The sequence below is a fragment of the Uloborus diversus genome, chromosome 3, assembly GCF_026930045.1.
Source record: "Uloborus diversus isolate 005 chromosome 3, Udiv.v.3.1, whole genome shotgun sequence".
Lineage (NCBI taxonomy): Eukaryota > Metazoa > Arthropoda > Arachnida > Araneae > Uloboridae > Uloborus > Uloborus diversus.
In genome coordinates this window covers 36,730,340-36,749,421 of record NC_072733.1, presented here as the reverse complement: position 1 = coordinate 36,749,421, position 19,082 = coordinate 36,730,340, and the positions used below count along the sequence as shown (strand labels likewise).

At 31.9% G+C, this 19,082-nt stretch overlaps 1 protein-coding gene across 1 annotated transcript in view; it reads right to left on the bottom strand.

Annotated features, from left to right (window-relative positions):
• Positions 1–19,082, bottom strand: part of LOC129218030 (collagen alpha-1(I) chain-like) — a 106,893-nt gene that overhangs the window by 3,276 nt on the left and 84,535 nt on the right. The window contains exons 33-46 of the mRNA XM_054852209.1: positions 14,876–14,929; positions 14,697–14,750; positions 11,999–12,052; positions 9,483–9,536; positions 9,222–9,275; positions 9,014–9,121; positions 7,839–7,946; positions 7,550–7,657; positions 5,535–5,642; positions 4,800–5,015; positions 4,530–4,583; positions 4,146–4,367; positions 1,813–2,023; positions 240–343 (exon numbers count right to left, since the gene is read on the bottom strand). Of these exons, the coding sequence (XP_054708184.1) occupies positions 240–343; positions 1,813–2,023; positions 4,146–4,367; positions 4,530–4,583; positions 4,800–5,015; positions 5,535–5,642; positions 7,550–7,657; positions 7,839–7,946; positions 9,014–9,121; positions 9,222–9,275; positions 9,483–9,536; positions 11,999–12,052; positions 14,697–14,750; positions 14,876–14,929 (1,509 nt within the window). The remainder of the gene's footprint in view (positions 1–239; positions 344–1,812; positions 2,024–4,145; positions 4,368–4,529; positions 4,584–4,799; positions 5,016–5,534; positions 5,643–7,549; positions 7,658–7,838; positions 7,947–9,013; positions 9,122–9,221; positions 9,276–9,482; positions 9,537–11,998; positions 12,053–14,696; positions 14,751–14,875; positions 14,930–19,082) is intronic.

Genomic DNA, 19,082 nt, shown 5'->3' with positions numbered 1-19,082 from the left:
GGAGAAAAATATGAAAAATCATCAAAGTCACCACAAAAAAGAAAAAAAAAAAAGCAAGCACCCAAATCTATGGCCGCTTTTGGCTTCCTTAACTTTCTGAATGTATTTCAGTTTAAGTACGCATTCCTTGCTTTAAAATTTCATGCATTGTTAACATTACAGTCTTAAGCACTGTGTGAATTTTATTTAGTGCAAAATATGTGGAACTATAGTGGAGAAAAAAAAATGTTTGCACTAACCTCTTCTGGTTCTGGTAAAATACATGTCTCTTGAGTTTCCATATTGCAGAAAACTTCAATAGCGTCATTCACTTCACCGCCGTTTGGATCAATCCAATATTTTCCTAAAGGTACAAAAGTGTTTATAGTCACAAAATTTAGTAACAATCTACAGAATATTTCACTGATATTTTTCTACAAAACTCTGTAAATCATTTGATTCCTATCGACCAAGAACGTCAGATTGATCGCATTTACTACAGTAAAGCATCAGTTCAGTGGAGCAAAATTTTCAATTTTAACAGAGAACGCCAAGTTTTTATATAAAAGTGAATATAGCTGTCATTTTTTTAAACAGATGAAAACTGCAGTAGCCTTATTTTAGCAAAACAGTCTAATTAACAAGCATATTTTTACTGCACAAAAACATAAAGTGGAGAAATATTTTTTAAGAGGTTAACTGATAGACAACATGGTCTCACAGAGAGTTGTTGAGAATTAAAAAAAAAATGCTTAAATAAACAAGTCATCGGTCATCAGATTTAAGTAAAACAATCTTCAATGCATCACGGTGAAATAAAAGTTATGAGTCAAACCAAAACAGTAATTTTTCTTACAAAACGAATAAGTAAAATGACTTTTATCATAAGAAACATTGAAAACCATTTCAAGTTTATTTAGCGTTTCATAATAAGATGTAGTGCTCTCAAATAAGTTACATTTTTAACTGAAAAGACTCTCATAATATTTATTCACATCTCGAACGTCAAGGTCACCTGTACAGAAGTGTCAAATAGAAAACAACTATATAACTACATTAATTAGATCAATTGAGAAGACGGCCATAATATTTATTCAAATCTCGAACGTCGAGGTGAAAACGCCATTGCACCTGAACAGAAATGTCAAATAGATACAAATGTTGATAGCACAACTATGATATTTAATGACATACTTACATTTACTAACATTAAAAAATAAATGGCAAATATTACAGAAAAAATTACATTCAAGAGGTCAAAACACCTTTATAACATTTCGCCACGGAGATATTGTTCAAAGGAAATATATTAGGCAAGTGGATGTGGACATTGTAAAAATAAGCAGGTGCATTTTATGTCTGTCTTATAACTCAGAAAGTTAGTTATTTCATGAACGGATGTTTGTAAAATGTAAAACAATGTGATGACCGTGGATAACTCATATGTGCACTATGAATTACAAATTCACAAAGAAGCAGGAGAATTTGTAAAGGTTTCTTCTGATAGTTACAGAAAATAACTGGGCTATATCTTAACTTATATTCGCCTCCTGTTCTTGGTAAAATATATACTATCTCCGAGTGAATTTTTAAAAAGTTTCTAATATTTAAGAATCTAGATGTAGATATTCAGCTTATTACTGTCTATTTAAAAATCTTAGTGAAAAAGCGTATCTGTAAGTATTTGCCAATTTTTAAAACTTAGGTGTACCAACATTTTCTCCCACAATGTACCATAATTTTCTCCTGCAGATATACGTATATAATACACAAATTCTGCTTGAATACTTGGTTATTATAACCATGTAGTTCACAATGATCGAATATACTTACCACTGGGAAGATTTGGTTGAGCCTCAATTAATTCTTTGCATGTTTTTGCTGGAAGTTGCTTTGATCCATCTGGTTTTCTAAGTTGAACTTGCTTGCGAAGTTTAGTAAAAAGTTGAATGAGAAGTTCTTTGGCTTCTGCAGGAGATTTTGATGACAGATCTAAGTTGTCATATTCATTATTTGAATCATCTCCTAAGAGAGGATCAAATCCCTAAAGAAATTTAAGAGTTATTCAAACATAATTTGGATTTTATATTTAAGGAAAAGAAACCGTAAGACATTGGAATGTTAAAATTGAACAAAATGATTGTAAATTCATCGAATTTCATGTTCTGTGTACCAAAAAAAAATTCACTAACTCAGTTATGCAGAAACTATCAACACAATTGCAAAAGTTGTACGAGGCAGTGAGAAGCAAACGGCAACATTTTAAAATTTGGAGATAACCAGTTCAAATGGAAGGTGAAACTCTCTTCTGTTTTGGGGCAGGAGATGCTACTACTTGCCCAGATAGGTGCTGCTATACAGCATGATTTAAAAAAAAACAATGAAAGTTTTTCCTAGAACTACAACTTTAAACGCGTTTTACTCAAAACATGAAATTGTTCATTTACATCACTTTGCTTTTTACTGCCTCTTACGTGTATATTTACTTCAGCTATTGATTTTTTATTGTTATCTAAAGAATATTCAAAGCTAATACTGGAAAATTATATTTTGATATGTTAAATTTAGAAACTCTAACAGTCGTATAAATTTTTCAATACTTATCCAATATTATCGAAGAAAAAAATGTCATATCAAGTGTTGAAACGAGATAAAATTGTCACAATATCAAATGTGCAAGATAATATTTAAAGTGTTCTAACATTATAATATGTATACTCGTTTTGAATAAGCTGATTGATTACAAGAGTTTGGAGGAGAGCATGCATGTAAAATCTTCTTTGAATTCCTTTTATAAATGTTAAGTGAATGTGTTATGTTCTGTTTACATTATGTATATTTAAAAACATAAATATGTCTCACTCCATGTGCCCATAGCTTTATTTGTTTTTGTTTTGTATTATTTCCTGAAAAAATGTTATTTTCGGAAAGAAAAACTCAAATTAAAACTGTACAGGGTGACAAATAAATTCTCATACACTTTCAAATTTTTTATTAGAGCAACTCAAAATAAAGAACACAAAAATCCTTTTTCACAAATCGAAGTATCATTCATTAAGTGTCTTCGCAACAAACTATTTGAAAAAATTCCATTTTTTTAAAAACCTTTCTTAACGAGGTGTTGTTATTTGTATTCTTTTAAAATCTATCACATACGGCACTTACGCTTCCATTGATATTTCTTGGTATACGATTTGAATTATATTTTTCAATTTGCTCAAATCGGGTATTTTATATCTATGATGTATGACTAGACATAACAGTTACAAGAGTTCATATCGGAGGCATTGGGAGGGGCATCCATTCTTGGGTAAAAAAAATCAGTTAAATTTTTGCTGCACCAATCCTGAAAGAGATGTCTTGTTGGAAGCAGCAATATTCCGCCCCATACATACTCGAGGCATTTGAGGGTACAACTTTTTCCTAATGTCAGTAAAGCCTTAGTTTTATAGTACTGATCACTGATTTTTACTCCCTTAGCAATGGAAACTAACGAGTGTTTTTCCCTTTTTCGAAGAGACCGCCCCCCCCCCCCCAACCATCACAGATGAAGCATTTTTACAACGTGGAACTCTAATTATGACTCTCAAACATGTTATCAATGCACATTGACCACATTATGTCATTTTGTTGTTTAAAACTTCGCTGTAAAACTAATAGTTTTTCTGATGAAAAGAGAAATCCACTTCTAGCGTGCCAAGAAAGTTTTCTGTTCCACCCTCAGCTTTCTTTTCACTGTAGTAGTCAGAAATTGAGCTCTCTTGCAATTTTTATAGTTTATTTTTTTTTTCGTTTCGGCCTATCATCTCCTGACCAAAATGATCTTTTTGTCCGTCGATAGGAGCCAAATAATCTTTTGTCATTGACGGAGGACAACTCGCTTTACACTTTATAAATCCTCTAAAAATTTTATCCGGCTGTTCTTCGACGAATTTATTTATCACAGTTTCTCTAAATTTCTTCATTTATCCCACGTAATGAAAAATATATAATAGATGCAAAGTTTTGAAACCTTTTAATAACTTATGTATACCTTATACTAAATTGCCTGAAAAGAATTTGGACTACAATAACACACATTTTTTTTTTTAAAGTGCTTCGAAATGTTGTATGAGAACTTATTGGTCACCTTGTATTATTTTTTCTTCTAGTCTAAAATTAAATACCTTAAATCCACCTTGTCCTTGAGCCATTAGAGCGGCTAATGAAGCCGCATCGTATTGAAACCCTGAACCAGGAGGCCCGGGAGGTCCAGGTGGTCCAACTGGTCCAGGCGGACCATCTCTGCCATGTTCGCCTGTTAAACCTCTTGGTCCGGGTATGCCCAGCATGCCAGAGGGTCCTGGATTCCCTGGGTTTCCCTGAGGTCCTTTTGGTCCTGGAGGCCCCTTAGAATGATTATAAAACAAATTAAACTAGCTTAAACCACTGAAATTTTAAAAAGAAGTAATAAGTTTTATTTATTTGAACAAAATTTCCATTAAAAATTCGGAAGTAATAAAAATAAGATAAACCTTTTAAAAGAAAGTGAAGTTTAAAGATTTTCTTACTTTCATTCCTGGTGGTCCAGGATTTCCAATCATGCCTTTATCACCTGGAAGACCCTGAAATTTGAACATTATTTTAATTTCAGGTTTCAAAAAGGCAATCTTTTCAAGAAAGTGTAAAAAACTATAATGCCCTGTCTTTACTTTAAGCGTCAACGCTCAGACTGCAATAGAGTAAACTTTTACATTAGTTATAATTTGTAAACCTCTATTATGTTTGAAACAGTGATTGTCGGTAAAAACTGCTTTGTTTAAGTCTCAAAATTCACTTACTACAGCTCCAGGCAAGCCTTGTAATCCAAGTAAACCCCTATGTCCTTTTTCTCCTGTAGGTCCAATGTCACCCTTGGGTCCTTTATCTCCAACAGGACCAATAGGCCCTGCTAAACCACGAGGTCCTTGTGGACCAGGTTGCCCTGCCAAGCCTCTTTCTCCTCGCTCTCCTCTCTCCCCCGATGCACCCGGAGGTCCTGAAGGTCCAGGCATACCCTAGAACAACAAGGTACAACTTTGTTAAATGCTTCAGTAGTTACACATAAAATTCAAGTGAAATAGTTATTTTTGAATGTACATGCTTTAATTTTGCTAGTACGAATAAGAGAACAAACAAACAGCAATAATACAAATTAGTTACAATGACATGTCCTTTAGCCGCTATTTTAATTTATCTTTTTGAAAGGAACAACGCTAACAAAAGTAAGACATACGGTAAAAATTTCGAATGTAGTATCTGAAGCATAAAAAAAAAAAAAAATGTGAAATGATTAAAAAGAAATCAACATCTATTAGATAATAAAAATCATTAGTTAAGTATTTTCTACTTTCATAATAAACTCTAAAACCAATATTTAAGCATGCGGACAAGCTATTAATTATTTATTTTATTTCTCTTATGCTTTCATTTCTTATTATTGTTTTGAAGGATTTGGAAATAGATTACATATTATTAAGAATGAGATTCATTTATACAAATGTTTTTCTTTCTGAAAAGTCATAATTTAAATTTACCTGAAGCCCTGGTAAACCAGGTTGGCCAAGTGGTCCTGGTGGTCCACTAGGTCCTTTATCACCAGTTCGGCCAGGAGCTCCTTGAGGTCCATCTTTACCAACAGATCCCTAAAAAAAGAAAGCATTTATGACACATTTAGTAAATTGGAAAAGTCATGACACCCCATGCAAAGAAAGACTTTAGTTGCTGGAAACGTGTCCTTTCCGTCATTTCATAAATACATTTTTTATTTTTCAGCAGTTTTTCTGAATTAATGAAAACTAATTTCATAATTTTGTTTAAATAACTATTTTACTGTACATAAACAATGTATGTATCGATACAGTGTGAAGATCTTTCAACAAAGAACCTCTTCTAAGAGCAATATACATCTATGTATTTTTAGTCAATATAAGCATTTAGAATATTGAAATTTAGGCGTGTACAAGGGTATTAATTACATTACACCCCCATATAAAGAATCCTAAGTCATTTTTATGATAATTTCTGAAATGTAATGTAGACGTTTCCCCAGGAATAAGCAAGGCGGAACAAATATTCATTAAAAGGGGAATTTCAATCAGATATTTCGTAAGCTATTTAAACTTATTTTAATGTCAACTAACTAAAAGTAAAACAAAATGATAACCCCTATATCATGGAGAATAATCCTTTGTTTATAGTTATAAGTACATAAATAAAATTACAAAGAAGAAAATCCTAAATACAGTACGAGGTCATATTAGCTAACCAAAACACAAAATAATACATTTAACTAGCTGTACCCGACGCGCGTTGCTATGCCAACAAAAAAAAAATACATCATTGTACTGATTTTCATGACAATCGGTTGAACGGGGTAGAAGTTGCTACTCTGCAGTGCCACCTGGTGGCGAGTGGCTTCAATGAGCATATTATGCACCTTCTCCGTGGAAAAATACATATATATAGCAATTTTCATAATAATCGGTCCAGGTATCAAGTGAAGTCGTGACTATACTCAAATTTTGTACTCACGCAGTTTGCAAGATCAATCAATCGCTAAAAATATCAAGTAGAAAACGTTTTAAATCCCCCCGTTGCATGAAAAGCCATAAAACAATAAAGAAAGAATTTATTTGTTCAAACTCAAGAAAAATGGCAACAGCTAACTTCTTATCAATGAGATCTTTCACGCGAATTAATTTCTGCAGCCGATAATTTTATTCGTATTTATCCAATGGATTGTGACTTAAATTGGAATAAAAAAGGAACTATCGATCGGATTTTTTTCGAATTGGTCTATAAACATTCCCAGTACCAAAAATAACAAACGGTGAAAGTTTCAGTCAAATCTGCCGGGTAGTTTTTGAGTTCATGGATGACATACAGACAAACATTCATTTTTATATATATATAGATATAAAGTACATTGAAATTCTAATGTAAATGCCATGCGGCAGAATCAAGTAACAGCTCTTACCAATCAGCTTAAAAATGAATAGGTCTACATTCAGTTTTAGTGACTCATTACAACTGCTTTAGAATTACATTTGCTAAAGAATACAAAGTGCATGAGATTTTCACTATAGTTGCCTCCGAGCCTTTTTTTTTCTTTTTTATAACTAATGCGGTTATATGACCTATTTGTAACAACACCAATTTGGGTTTTATTGTACATCCACAAAACTTTTGAAATATGTATTCTCAAGATATTTCAGTTGCTACCTCATGATAGAAGTTCAAGTTGCATTATTTCAGCTACATTGTCCGAGTGAATTTGGATAATTGCACGCATTTCCCTATGCAATGAGTAATTGAAATTTTCAAGTAAGACAAAACTCCAATCGAACATTTTATCAGCGATAGAGGAATTAAGTGTATAAAATAAGTTTTTGAAAAAAGCTATGACATAAAAGACAGCAAAATACGATTTTAAAATCAACTGCCAGTTACTTTTCAATATATTTAAACGTCAGAACACATACATATACTATATATTATTATATGCTTATTAAGATATACTTCATTCTTCATTTAAAAGAATTCATCTTACTTCTGGTCCTGGCTCTCCTGGGCGGCCAATAGGTCCTGGTGCTCCAGTCAGTCCTTGCAGTCCAGGATTTCCATCTGCTCCAGGTTTACCTTCAGATCCTCTTACTCCCTAAAGTAGCAAAAAAAATAAATTAATTAATAAATAAAAACAATAACAAAAAAATAAAAACAAAAATCTACATTATGCGACAAGTGTATGTTTAAAATAGAAATGATGAGGGTTATTCAAAAACATTGTTCTGAAAGCCGAATTTTTAGTGTCAAATAAAAGTTTTAAAATATATATATACCTGAGGTCCTTTAGGCCCCTGTGCTCCTTGTCGTCCTTGAATACCAGGTAACCCAGGAGGACCTTTATCTCCAGATGGTCCCATTGGCCCAGCTGGACCTTGCGGTCCCTAAAATTGACATTTGGGTGACAACTTTTTCGATAAGTATTAATGAAATATTTATTGTTGTTAAGTTTTATAAGTCAAAGTGCTAAAGTGAAAAGGAACACAAGAATAGAAATCGTTCAACTGCAATAAATTAATTTTGTAAATTTACAAATTGGATTTAAATTTGATGTAAGTTTCAAATCGTAATTCTTCTTTAATTTTGTTTACAAAAAATATAGGAGATAATTAGTTCAACACATATTGATACGAAAATTACAAAAATGTCTTGAGTAATTTATATATTTTCTCACGATTTTTTTCTCGAGTAGCTTTATCATACATTTGCAATTTCAATAAACTACTGAGCATGAAAGGCCGTTCCGACCATTATTAAAAAAAATAAATATTTAAATTTAAATTTAAAAAAAAAACGCATCCACGAACAATTTTTTTATTGTATTAAAACTAAAATTTTAATAATAAAACAAGGTCCTTAACGAAATAACTTCAAAAACAGAACGAAATAAAAAGCACATTCACCTTCTTAATTTGTACCGCGGGTTCTCAATTCTTAGTAATAAGTGATTGACAAACTGTAGCCGAAATTAAATTCTGGATGTGAAACAAAGCAGGATAAATTAATACTTCTTAATTTCAGCTAATGAACTTCAAGCTTTTCGTCCATTACAAGTCATTAGTACGTTTGGTACACTTAAAATTAAAATATAAATAATATTATGAGTAGATTGTACATAAACTTCATACGAGTATAAATCACGGATTTTGCTTTTAAACTACTAAGTTTCGGATATAGTTTCGTAGTTCAGAAAAAGATGCAAAAATATAGTTGTTTGGTGTTGATTTCATTCTACCTTAACTGTGAGGGAGCAGTGTGCTTTGGCTCTTGTATATAGGATGACCAATAAAGGTATCAGTGGTTCTGAAAAGTCAATGATGTTAGTTTGTCTTGATTAACACATTTCGATTACGGATAGCTTTTGTGTAAGCGGAACATTTTAATTCCCTTGTTCAGCGTACAATAGTCATTATACATTAGTAAAAAGTCAAAATCAAGCCATTAAACTTACAGGTCTTCCTTCAGATCCAACATCACCTTTAGAGCCTGGAAAACCTGGAATACCAGGATTGCCTGATGGTCCTGGGACGCCCATACGTCCAGAGTCACCTTTTGGTCCCTAAGACGCAGTGTGTAAAAAATATGATTGAAAAAAAAATAAATAAAAAATAAAAATAACTCATGCAGGTCTTTTTAAGCAGGGAGTAAAAATTTTTTACCTTGGCACCTGGAGTACCTGGGGATCCTGGGGGGCCTGGAACACCTGGTTTTCCCTGAAATGGAAAATAGTTTACAGTTTAGTTTGAAAATCAACTGAAGTTGTTTGAAAGTCTTGTAACTTAAGTTCGATAATCACGCACCACTCTTTTTGAAAACAATTATTAATATTCACACTAAAAGCTATCATTCACACTAATGGTTTAAGGTTTTAAAAATCAGTTCAAAGCATGAAGCAATGTACTAAGGAAATAAATGCTCACTGCTATTCCTGGGTTTCCTGGTAGACCTGGTGTGCCTGGAAAGCCGGCATGACCCTGAAATAAAAAGTAAATGAGGTTAATTCGGCTAAAATGTTAAATAATGCTGAAAAATTGTAATGATGATTTATATGTCATAAGTAAAATAATCTTGTAAATTAAAATATGCAATTTAACAATTAAAAGATGTTTCTGTAATGCCTTAAATTACGAGTTAGATATATTTTTCATGCAAAAAATACACACACACACACACACACACACACACACATATATATATATATATATATATATATATATATATATATATATATATATATATATATATATATATATATATATATATAATAGTGTGTGTAACATATGCTTAATTTCGTAAATTGTCAAATGCAAAATGCATAGGAGAGAGTGTTGTACCTTGGAACATTGCTAAATTCTAAGAATCTATTTTTAGCAGCCATGTGTTTGTAATGTCTAATAGTAACCTTCACCACTAAATAGTGCCATAGTAAAAATCATTATTTTCTTCATTTTTATTTCATTTTCTGCCTTTGTATTTGTAAAACTAATCAACTGAACTTTATTTAGTTATTAAAGAGAAGTATTTTAAATATTTTGGATATGAGAAAGTAATGATAGTGCGTCTAGATTGACCGCCATTTTGATTTTTCTTAAACCACGTGGTGATTATACCTTGAGACAGCCACACATATTGTACCTTAGAATAGAACACATTCCAAGGTACAACATATGCATGGTTCTGAATAATTAAGATATTCTTAGGAACATGGAAAAATGTTCTAATCTTATGTAGTCTTTTAAACACATTTAATATTAGATAAGGTTTCATAATTCATTATTCATAATTCATTATTCATGATTTAATTCATTACTATGAAAAATATATTTTTATTGTTGTTTGGTGAAAAATTTGGTTTAAGTATATGGCTGTTTCCTGCATCATGAAGATTTTCCCACGTACAACAGGATATGTCCCAAGGTACAATAGGATGTTGTACCTTGGGACAGCTTGGAACTCTTACATTAAATGGCTGGCAATATTTTATATTCAAACTGTCTGAATTTTAAAACATATACTGCATAAAAATATGTTGGGGTATTTTAATGTGACTTTTAGATTTTAAATTTCATCAAAATAATTGACGTCAAAAATTAAAATATGAAAACTGTCCCAAGGTAGGGGAAGCTGCTGTACCCACGGACAGTTGTACCTACGGACGTTGGTCGGGATATTCCGGGTATCGTTGAGAGAGATCCTAATTGGGGTTCAACGTGTGTGTCACAGCCTCTCCATTACCCCAGAAAGTTTCAACGCCATGAAACGAACATTTAAGATTCTATCACATTTTTTCGGGTTTTAGTAGGATCTAAGTAAAAAAAAAAGAACCTTTTTTTTCCGTCCGTCGTGGATTGTATTATTCATTCTTGTAGGTATCATGATTCCCTATATTTTGAAGGTTTTGTTTCTGATTTTAAATATTGTAAAACTGTAATCCTGTTAATGTAACTGCCTTGCAAAACCGAAATGGCATTCCTTTGTACCCAAGGACACACAACCATATGTTCCCACGGACAGAAATTTTTAGTCTTCTTGGGTCACACCTGACTCTTTCTACAGTGTGAATTACCTCAAAATGGTGCCTTGTCATCAACGTCCGAAATTTGCTTTCAACAACGATGATGAATTGGAAGTAGGGCTTGAAGATATAGTATTGAAGTAACCCCCACCTGTTGTAGGATCTACCGGCCGTCAGTTCCACCTGTTTTCATTTGAAGTCGACTTTCTAGATTTTTGTATGTTTAATCTAAACTGAGTTTTTTGTAATGGGTTAATTTTGGTTAAAGGTTTCAATTTGCATATAAATTGAAGTTATTATGTAGGTACATAGAAAGCCATACTATCAGGAATCTAGTTATTTTTTGTTTAAAAACATATTAAGTTTTCATAACATCATTAACTCTCTTAAAACTAATATTTTTTTTAAAGAGTTCACTGACATTAAAGTTAAAAGAAAATTAAAAAAAGGGGAAAAACCTTCTATTAATTTTCAAAGTTTAATTTCTGTTGGATATTTTATTTAATGTTATTTTCAATGGATATTTGAAGTATTTCAATATAAAATGGCTTATGAGTATAATTGAGTTCCTCAGACCTATTTATATATTATTTTTTTTACATGTCCATAGGTACAAAGGCACCTGTCCGCAGGATGAACGGGTTGTTGTACCCACGGACAAAAAAGATGGTTTTTAAGAAATTTTTTTTGAGGTTGAAAGCTTTGAGATTTTCACCTGACAAAAATTGCCAAATTGGATGAATAAGTTGTATATTCTGCCAGAAATTTTTTTCCGATCGATTATCCATTCCCAGAGACCAGCAAAAATTGAAAAGTAAATTTTGTCCGAGGGTACAGTAGCTTCCCCTACAACACTCTCCCCTACTCTTAATGCTCATTGACTGAAAATTCAAGTTTTCAAGAGATTAAAATTGAACTTACTTTTTTTCCTTCATTCCCTCTAGGCCCTTTCTCTCCTTGAGGTCCTCTAGCACCCTATATAAAGAAAACATCGATTGGAAAAAGTTTTTGTTTCAGAAAACAAATTATTCAGGAAAACAAAAGTCTAGTTGTTTCAATATGTTAGGGGGACCGGAAACTAATGTATTTTTTTTCAAACAAATAAAATTTTGAAAGTTTTTATTTTCAATAAAATATGTTATTACCTTCCTTATCAACAACCTTTTTCCGTGTAATGCAAAACTTTTCAAGCCCGGATTGATAGAATGAGTCGGTTTTTAAGCATCTGCATAATATCTGCAGATGGAATTTTGGATATCGCACAGATTTTCAAGGTTTTTTTTTTGTCATATATATTTCGGTATAAAAGTAAATCAAATGGTGCAGTGTCAGGTGAGTACGTTGGGTGAAACAGTCCTCCATAGCTCATCATTATTTTAAGGTTTCGCCTTGAGCAGTGTTTTCTTGCATTATCATGTTTTCAGGATCACTCCTTTTCTGCTGATAAGAGTGGACATATTCTCGCCACAAAAATTCCACCATACGATTTTTTTTTCCTTCCGATCGCTAAAACACTTTCTATGGTACATGGACTTTAAAATGTGGCTTGTATCCATGATGCCATTTCCAGATATTTTGCTCCAAAATCCATTAATTTTTATTATCCGAGATTGAAAACTTGTAATGGTCAAGAGGATGTTTATAGAGAGGGTAATTAGCATTAGTATTGTTGATCAACAATAAAAACTGAAAAAAAAAAATATTTTTTTCAAAAAAAGATATTACTTTTCGGTCCCCCTAGCATGTTTAAATTCGAAAAAAAAAAAAAACACGTTTACAATTTGAACTTGATGTGTAAATGATATTTGAAACATAAAGCTGCTTTAACGCTACACATGGAAGCAAATTTGCAGATAGTGTCAGAAAATAACAGCTGTGTCGAAAACATGAAAATAGTAAACATTTATCCAAATTAAAAAACGAGCTAATGTGTGCATCACATGACTTCCTTTTACTCCACTTTAATGTCATTTCACCATTATTGGCAATTTTAATGTGATTCAATAGGTTACTCTCTATATATCACCAACAGTGGCCAAATTAAAACCAGATTTAAAAAAAACGCAAAATTTCTCGCCAAGTTGGAGACAAAACTGGCGATATATCGCCAAGTGTCCGCCAAATTGTAACACCACTTGTGTACATCGAAATTAATAATGATTTTCCCCCCAAAAGGGGTAAACGACCCCTTTAGAAACACCCGAACGCAAACAAAATGGGAGGTACACAACTAGACCCCACTAGGAGTATATGTACCAGATTTCAACTTTCTAGGACATACCGTTCTTGAGTTATGCGACATACATACGCACATACACACATACAGACGTCATGAGAAAACTCGTCGTAATTAACTCGGGAATCGTCAAAATGGATATTTCGCTTGTCTATACTTTCTTAAGCACTTATTCATGGGGGGGGGGTCGAGTCGGAAAAAAAAACTCAACATTCATTCGGGGGTGAGCAAAATGGAAATTAAGCTCGATTTTTGAGTGAAATTTTTTTTTTTTTCGCGAATACAATACTTCTTTTTTTAAAAAAGAAGTAAAAAGAAAACATTAAAAAAAAAACAAAACTTTGTTTAATATGGAACATTTTCGGGAAGAAAGGAAATAATTCGTGCAAAAATATAAAAGATACAAAAATTCATAAAAATAGATTAAAAAATAAAAATATGTAATAATAGAATAAAAAATTTAAAAAATAAAAAGTAGAATAAAAATTAAAAACTTGTTTAAAACAGTTTTTACTGTATATTTTCATTATTAAATTGGTAATAACAGGATTAGGAGAAAAATAATTATGTTTCAATGAATATCGTTTTATTAAAATTACTTGAATTTCAATTTTTGATTAGAAATGTCATTGTGTAACAAATGAAATTGCATTAAAATAAAAATAGGTTTTCATTCCGGGGCGGGGGGGGGGATAATCATTTTCATAAACAATTCTGACAAACATTTTCTGATAGTTTTGGTATTCCATGAAGTCCACGGACTGGTCTCAGTTCTCACATAAGGGCTGATGTTGAAAGTTATTTAAGTTATTAAAAAATATCCTGAAAATATCTAAATCAAAAAATACATTTGGTCCTACATATTGCGCGTCAAGATTTTGTTCAAAAGTTTGTTTGAGTCATAATGCACCATTTAGCTTATGTTTTAGGTGATCTTAGAATTGCGCCGTAGGCGCTATTGTTTAATTTTTCTGAATTGCTCAAAACTTAAATACACATACATAAATCAAAAATCGAAACATGGAAATAAACGAGATGTTTTGAGCTAACACGCTTTGATTGGATCAAATTTCTCGCTCAGAAGCTTTATGGGAGGAATTAAGTAACTTCCAATATTTAAAAGTATTAATTCTGTAAAAATATAAGGTAGAATGTTAGATTTATATTGATTAAATGTAGGTTTTTCTCCTCAGGTTGGGAGTTTCTGAAGTAACAATTTATTATTCAGTGTTTGAAATAAGTCATTTTATCCTCAAAGAAATTTAAGATGAATCAAATTTAACGTAAACATAATGCTCCTTAATTTCCTTTTTTAAATTTAATGCTCTTGAGATTTGGTATAACAAATGCAAAAGTTAAAAAAAGGGGTTATTTTTTCCATACCTGCTGACCAGCTTGCCCTGGTGGACCTTGCAATCCTGTATCCCCTGTCGCTCCCTAATAAAAATAATTCAAGAATGAACATGATTTTGCTGTTCAAAGTGAACAAGAACAAGTTTAAAATATGTAATACTAATTAAAGCAATTATTTTTCAAATAACATTCCTATATTTCATACAAACCTTAGATCCAACTAAGCCTTGAATGCCTTTTTCGCCTCGAAGTCCAGTTAAGCCCTAAAATGAATATTAACGCAAAATGAGTTACATTATTTTATTGATAAAAATACAATGAGTGTTTATTAGCACGGATTTTTTTTTTTTTTTGGATTTTTAACTATTTGGTATTAGTTGTCATCAGCATAAAAATCGTAATAAACTAGTAATGTACTACCACAGCAGCACAAAATAATAATAGTAATATGCTACAAGCAAACGGCAAACGAAATGAAAATACCTAAAATCTGCTGTTAAATTAATAAAACAGTATAGTTTTTTCTTTTATTTTAATTATTATTTTACTATTCAAGCATATTAAAACATCCTTGACAATCTAGCTGTCAGGAGATGGGACATGGCCACGCCTTGTTTCTCAAGTGACCACTTTCATGAATGTGCTTAAACCCGAGAATAGGGCTGTAATAAAAAACGCAAAACTGGTTATTTTCAGTTTTTCGCCAACTAAACGCAGTTGTTTCCGCATTTTGAACATTTCATCATAAATAATCACATGACGAAAACATATTAGGACAGCGTTTTTCAAATTCATTTCATATCTTAAAAATCGTAGTTCATCAAAGTTACGTACGTTATTCTTCATAATAATAACAAACCCTAACAAACATGAAAATTCAAAATTGAAAACTTGAATTTTATCCCTCCAGATATTTATTGTAAACTTAATTGAAATTAAATTAGAATGCAACAAAAATAATGTCGCAGACTGTTAATTTCGAATGCTTCGCTACACTGTCATCTTATTTTTTGCTAGTTTTAGATTAGCTAAGAGCGTATTATTTTTACTCCTATCCTTGATTGCTTTAAAGGTTTTCCTTTCTTGCATAAAAATATCGCCAAATTGTCGAAAAAGTCTCAAACATATCCAGCATTCTTTCTTTTCAGAATATAAGAAATATTTTTTGTAATCTGATAGAAAAAAGTAGAATTACTTCCTCTCTTACAAATCTTGCCAATAAATTATTTTCAAATAAAAAAAGAACCGACTTCAAAAAACAAAGATTAAATAAAAAGTAAAAAAAAACTATTGGTCATACTAACATACGATTTCTTACCCAATCAAATTTCTTTTACAATTCCTGTACACAAATCCACTAAATTAAACACCCAATTATAAAATAAACACTGATTTTATTTACTATACGATGAATTATTTTATTACCTAAATAATTATATACGATTTCTTAATTTTTAATAATCATTTGAACTCGGAGCCTCCTATAAACTTTTACCTAACGTAACTGAGTAGGCTTAGTTTTAAAGATTTTGCGTTTTGTTAAGTTAATGCTTAACTCAGGATTTGGTGGGTTGTCAGTTACGTTAGGTAGTAGTTTATAGGAGGCCCCGACTTCAAATGGTTATTAAAAATTTAGAGATCGTAAATAATTATTTAGGTATTAAAATATTCCATCGTATAGTAATTAAAATCAGTGTTTATTTTATAAGTAGAAAGTAGCCCGTCATGGTATGACGGGTGAAAATTGTTTCTACATTTGAACGAAGTCATTGCCTGTTTGGTGATATTTTGATAGTTGAAATTTTAACCCTAACACCGGTAGATTAATCCTAAACTCCAGTAAATAGCGTCAATTCGCATCTCCAGAGCTCGAATACGATACCTTGCTATGATTTACAATACTACCGAAAAAAATAAAACATTCCGTTCCACGTGTTTTCTTTGGGGTACATTACAGGCTTCAGATAGTTTATAGTGTAATGTAATTTCAGAACAATGGAAAAGTAAGCTTTCTACAAACACTATGATAAATTACTGTCATTCACTAATCTTCAAAGCAAGTTATAAGTTAAACCATTTGTTTGTTTTACCTTTTTCATCCGCCATTAGACTGGCTGCAGCGCCCCCTATATTTTATTGCAGTAGCGAATTGTTTTGGTTCCTTCGTTTTCCTAAAATGACAGTCTTACCAGTAAAACTGTTAAGTCGTCGGATAGAGTTCAGCCTTGTCACAATAAAGCTTTTCCATGCATGTCAAACATTACCAAAACATATTATCAAATTATCATGCCTTGGCGTGAGTTTCACTGTTGAAACAAGCGGTTTACTTTATCATCGGTTATTATTTATGTAAAGAATGAGTGTTTAATTTAGTGGATTTTTGTAGAGGAATTGTAAAATAAATTTGATTTATTCGTTTGGGCAAGAAATCGTATGTTAGTATGACCAATTATTTTTTACTTTTTAGTTCCTCTTTGTTTTTTGAAGTTGGTTCCTTTTTTGTTTAAAAATAATTTTTTTTTTTGCTCTTTTGTGGTGTAAATATAAAATAAGTACGTAGGGTAGAGAATGTGGTACACTCCTAACGTACATCTCGAGTGAGAAAGAGTCGAGCACAGAAGCCTAAAAACAGCAAAGATGAGCAAAATAGAGAAAGAAATAGAGCACAGCGTCTCGGAGACTTCCCAAGGACTATGAAGAAAGGCTTTTTCAAATGCGCAATTATTAACAAAGAAACTCTTCTTCATCATCAGTTTGATTTTATCAAAGTATGCTTTTCGAAAAAAAATCATGAATCACTAAAAAACAACAGAAATCGCTTTAACTTTGCCCATAGAATTTGAAGAGTATTCTTGGTTTTTCAATGATCCAAAAAAAAAGAAAGAATTTTCCAAATTGGTCTATGCGTGTTTGAGTTTACGGGAGACAAAAAGATTCTGACGAATTGAAAACGTGTTTTTTGAAATCGGTTAAAAAAAGAAAAAAAAAATCAATGTGCATAATATTTTATACGATTGGCAGTAAAAACTGATCTTTGTTCCTCTCCAGGATTTATTTGTGCGCTAATTTAGTTAGAACTAGGTAAATATCAATGGTTTTCCTAACACTTTTATGTTTCACAATAATACGTGTCACGTAACTCGTGAAAAAAGTCATTTTTCTCTACTTGGCACCGTTATAGATCAACACCACACTAGAAACAGAGTATCCATTGTGATGTGTATATGTGAAGATCCAAACACTACTAGAGCACTGATACTATATGAATTTCCTGCTTGCTTCATAGGAGTCTTTCTTCACAATTTGCGACATGACTACTAATGATAAAAAAGGGGAAATATTTAGGGGAGGGGGGGTACTCCCCCAAAGCAAGAGCCCCCTAAAAAGGACCCCCCCCGTCCTTAAGAGGGCACCCCTGATTAATAATAATGTTTTATGGTTCTTTAACAATGAATTTTATATTTAATCGTTTAATAGTGAAATTAAAAGAAGTTTATTGTTTTTTGCCCATAACTTTTTTCTAAAGAACAAATAGGGTAAAGCAAAGGCTTGAGACCTAAGTTAGATCACTCCTATCTATTAAAAAAACATTAAAATCGTTTCACTAAGAGAGACGCTATGAATTTACAAACAACAAAGTGCGAGTATGAAGTTTGAAGAGTTCCCTCGATTTCTCCAGGATCCCTCATACCCAGACTTGAAGACTATTAGACGACTGGGAGAAGTACATCGTTTTAAACAGAAAAAGAATTTTCCTATTTAGTCCAGCCATCTTCTAATAATCAGGGAGCATAGTACATAAAAAAAATTCCAACGAAGTCTGTTAATTAGCACTGACATAACTATAAATTAAACTAACGGCGTCATAAAATATTAAATCTAGAATACTTGTCAAACTTTAGAAATTGGACGACACTTACGATATATGTATTAAGGAACATAAATGTAATCGTCGGAGGGAGTGATTTTTGTCTTCAGTTCCCCTTGAATTGAACACTGAATATATTTCAAATTGAAATATTTAAAAAAAAAAAAAAAACTTTAATGACTAAATGAAGTTATTTATGAGCAAAAATGTTTTTATATTAAATTAATTAATTCAATTACTTTCGTAGCAAAATACATTTAATTTACTGATTTAACTACATTAGTAAGGCTATAATTAACCCTCCTGGCGGCGAGCCCGAATATATTCGGAAATATTTTTATATTAAAAGCGGCAGGCTACGAATATGTTCGGAAACTTTTTCGTACTGAAAACGGCAAGCTACGAATATATTCGTAGCGGCATTTTTCGCTTCCCCCTTCGGTCACTCTAGCGTGTAATAGGAGGTGTGGTAGACTCTCCTTCAATTTGAATGGGAGGCGTGTTGCTGTCTGGCGTTGACGGGACCCAACGTGACCCAATATAGCTTC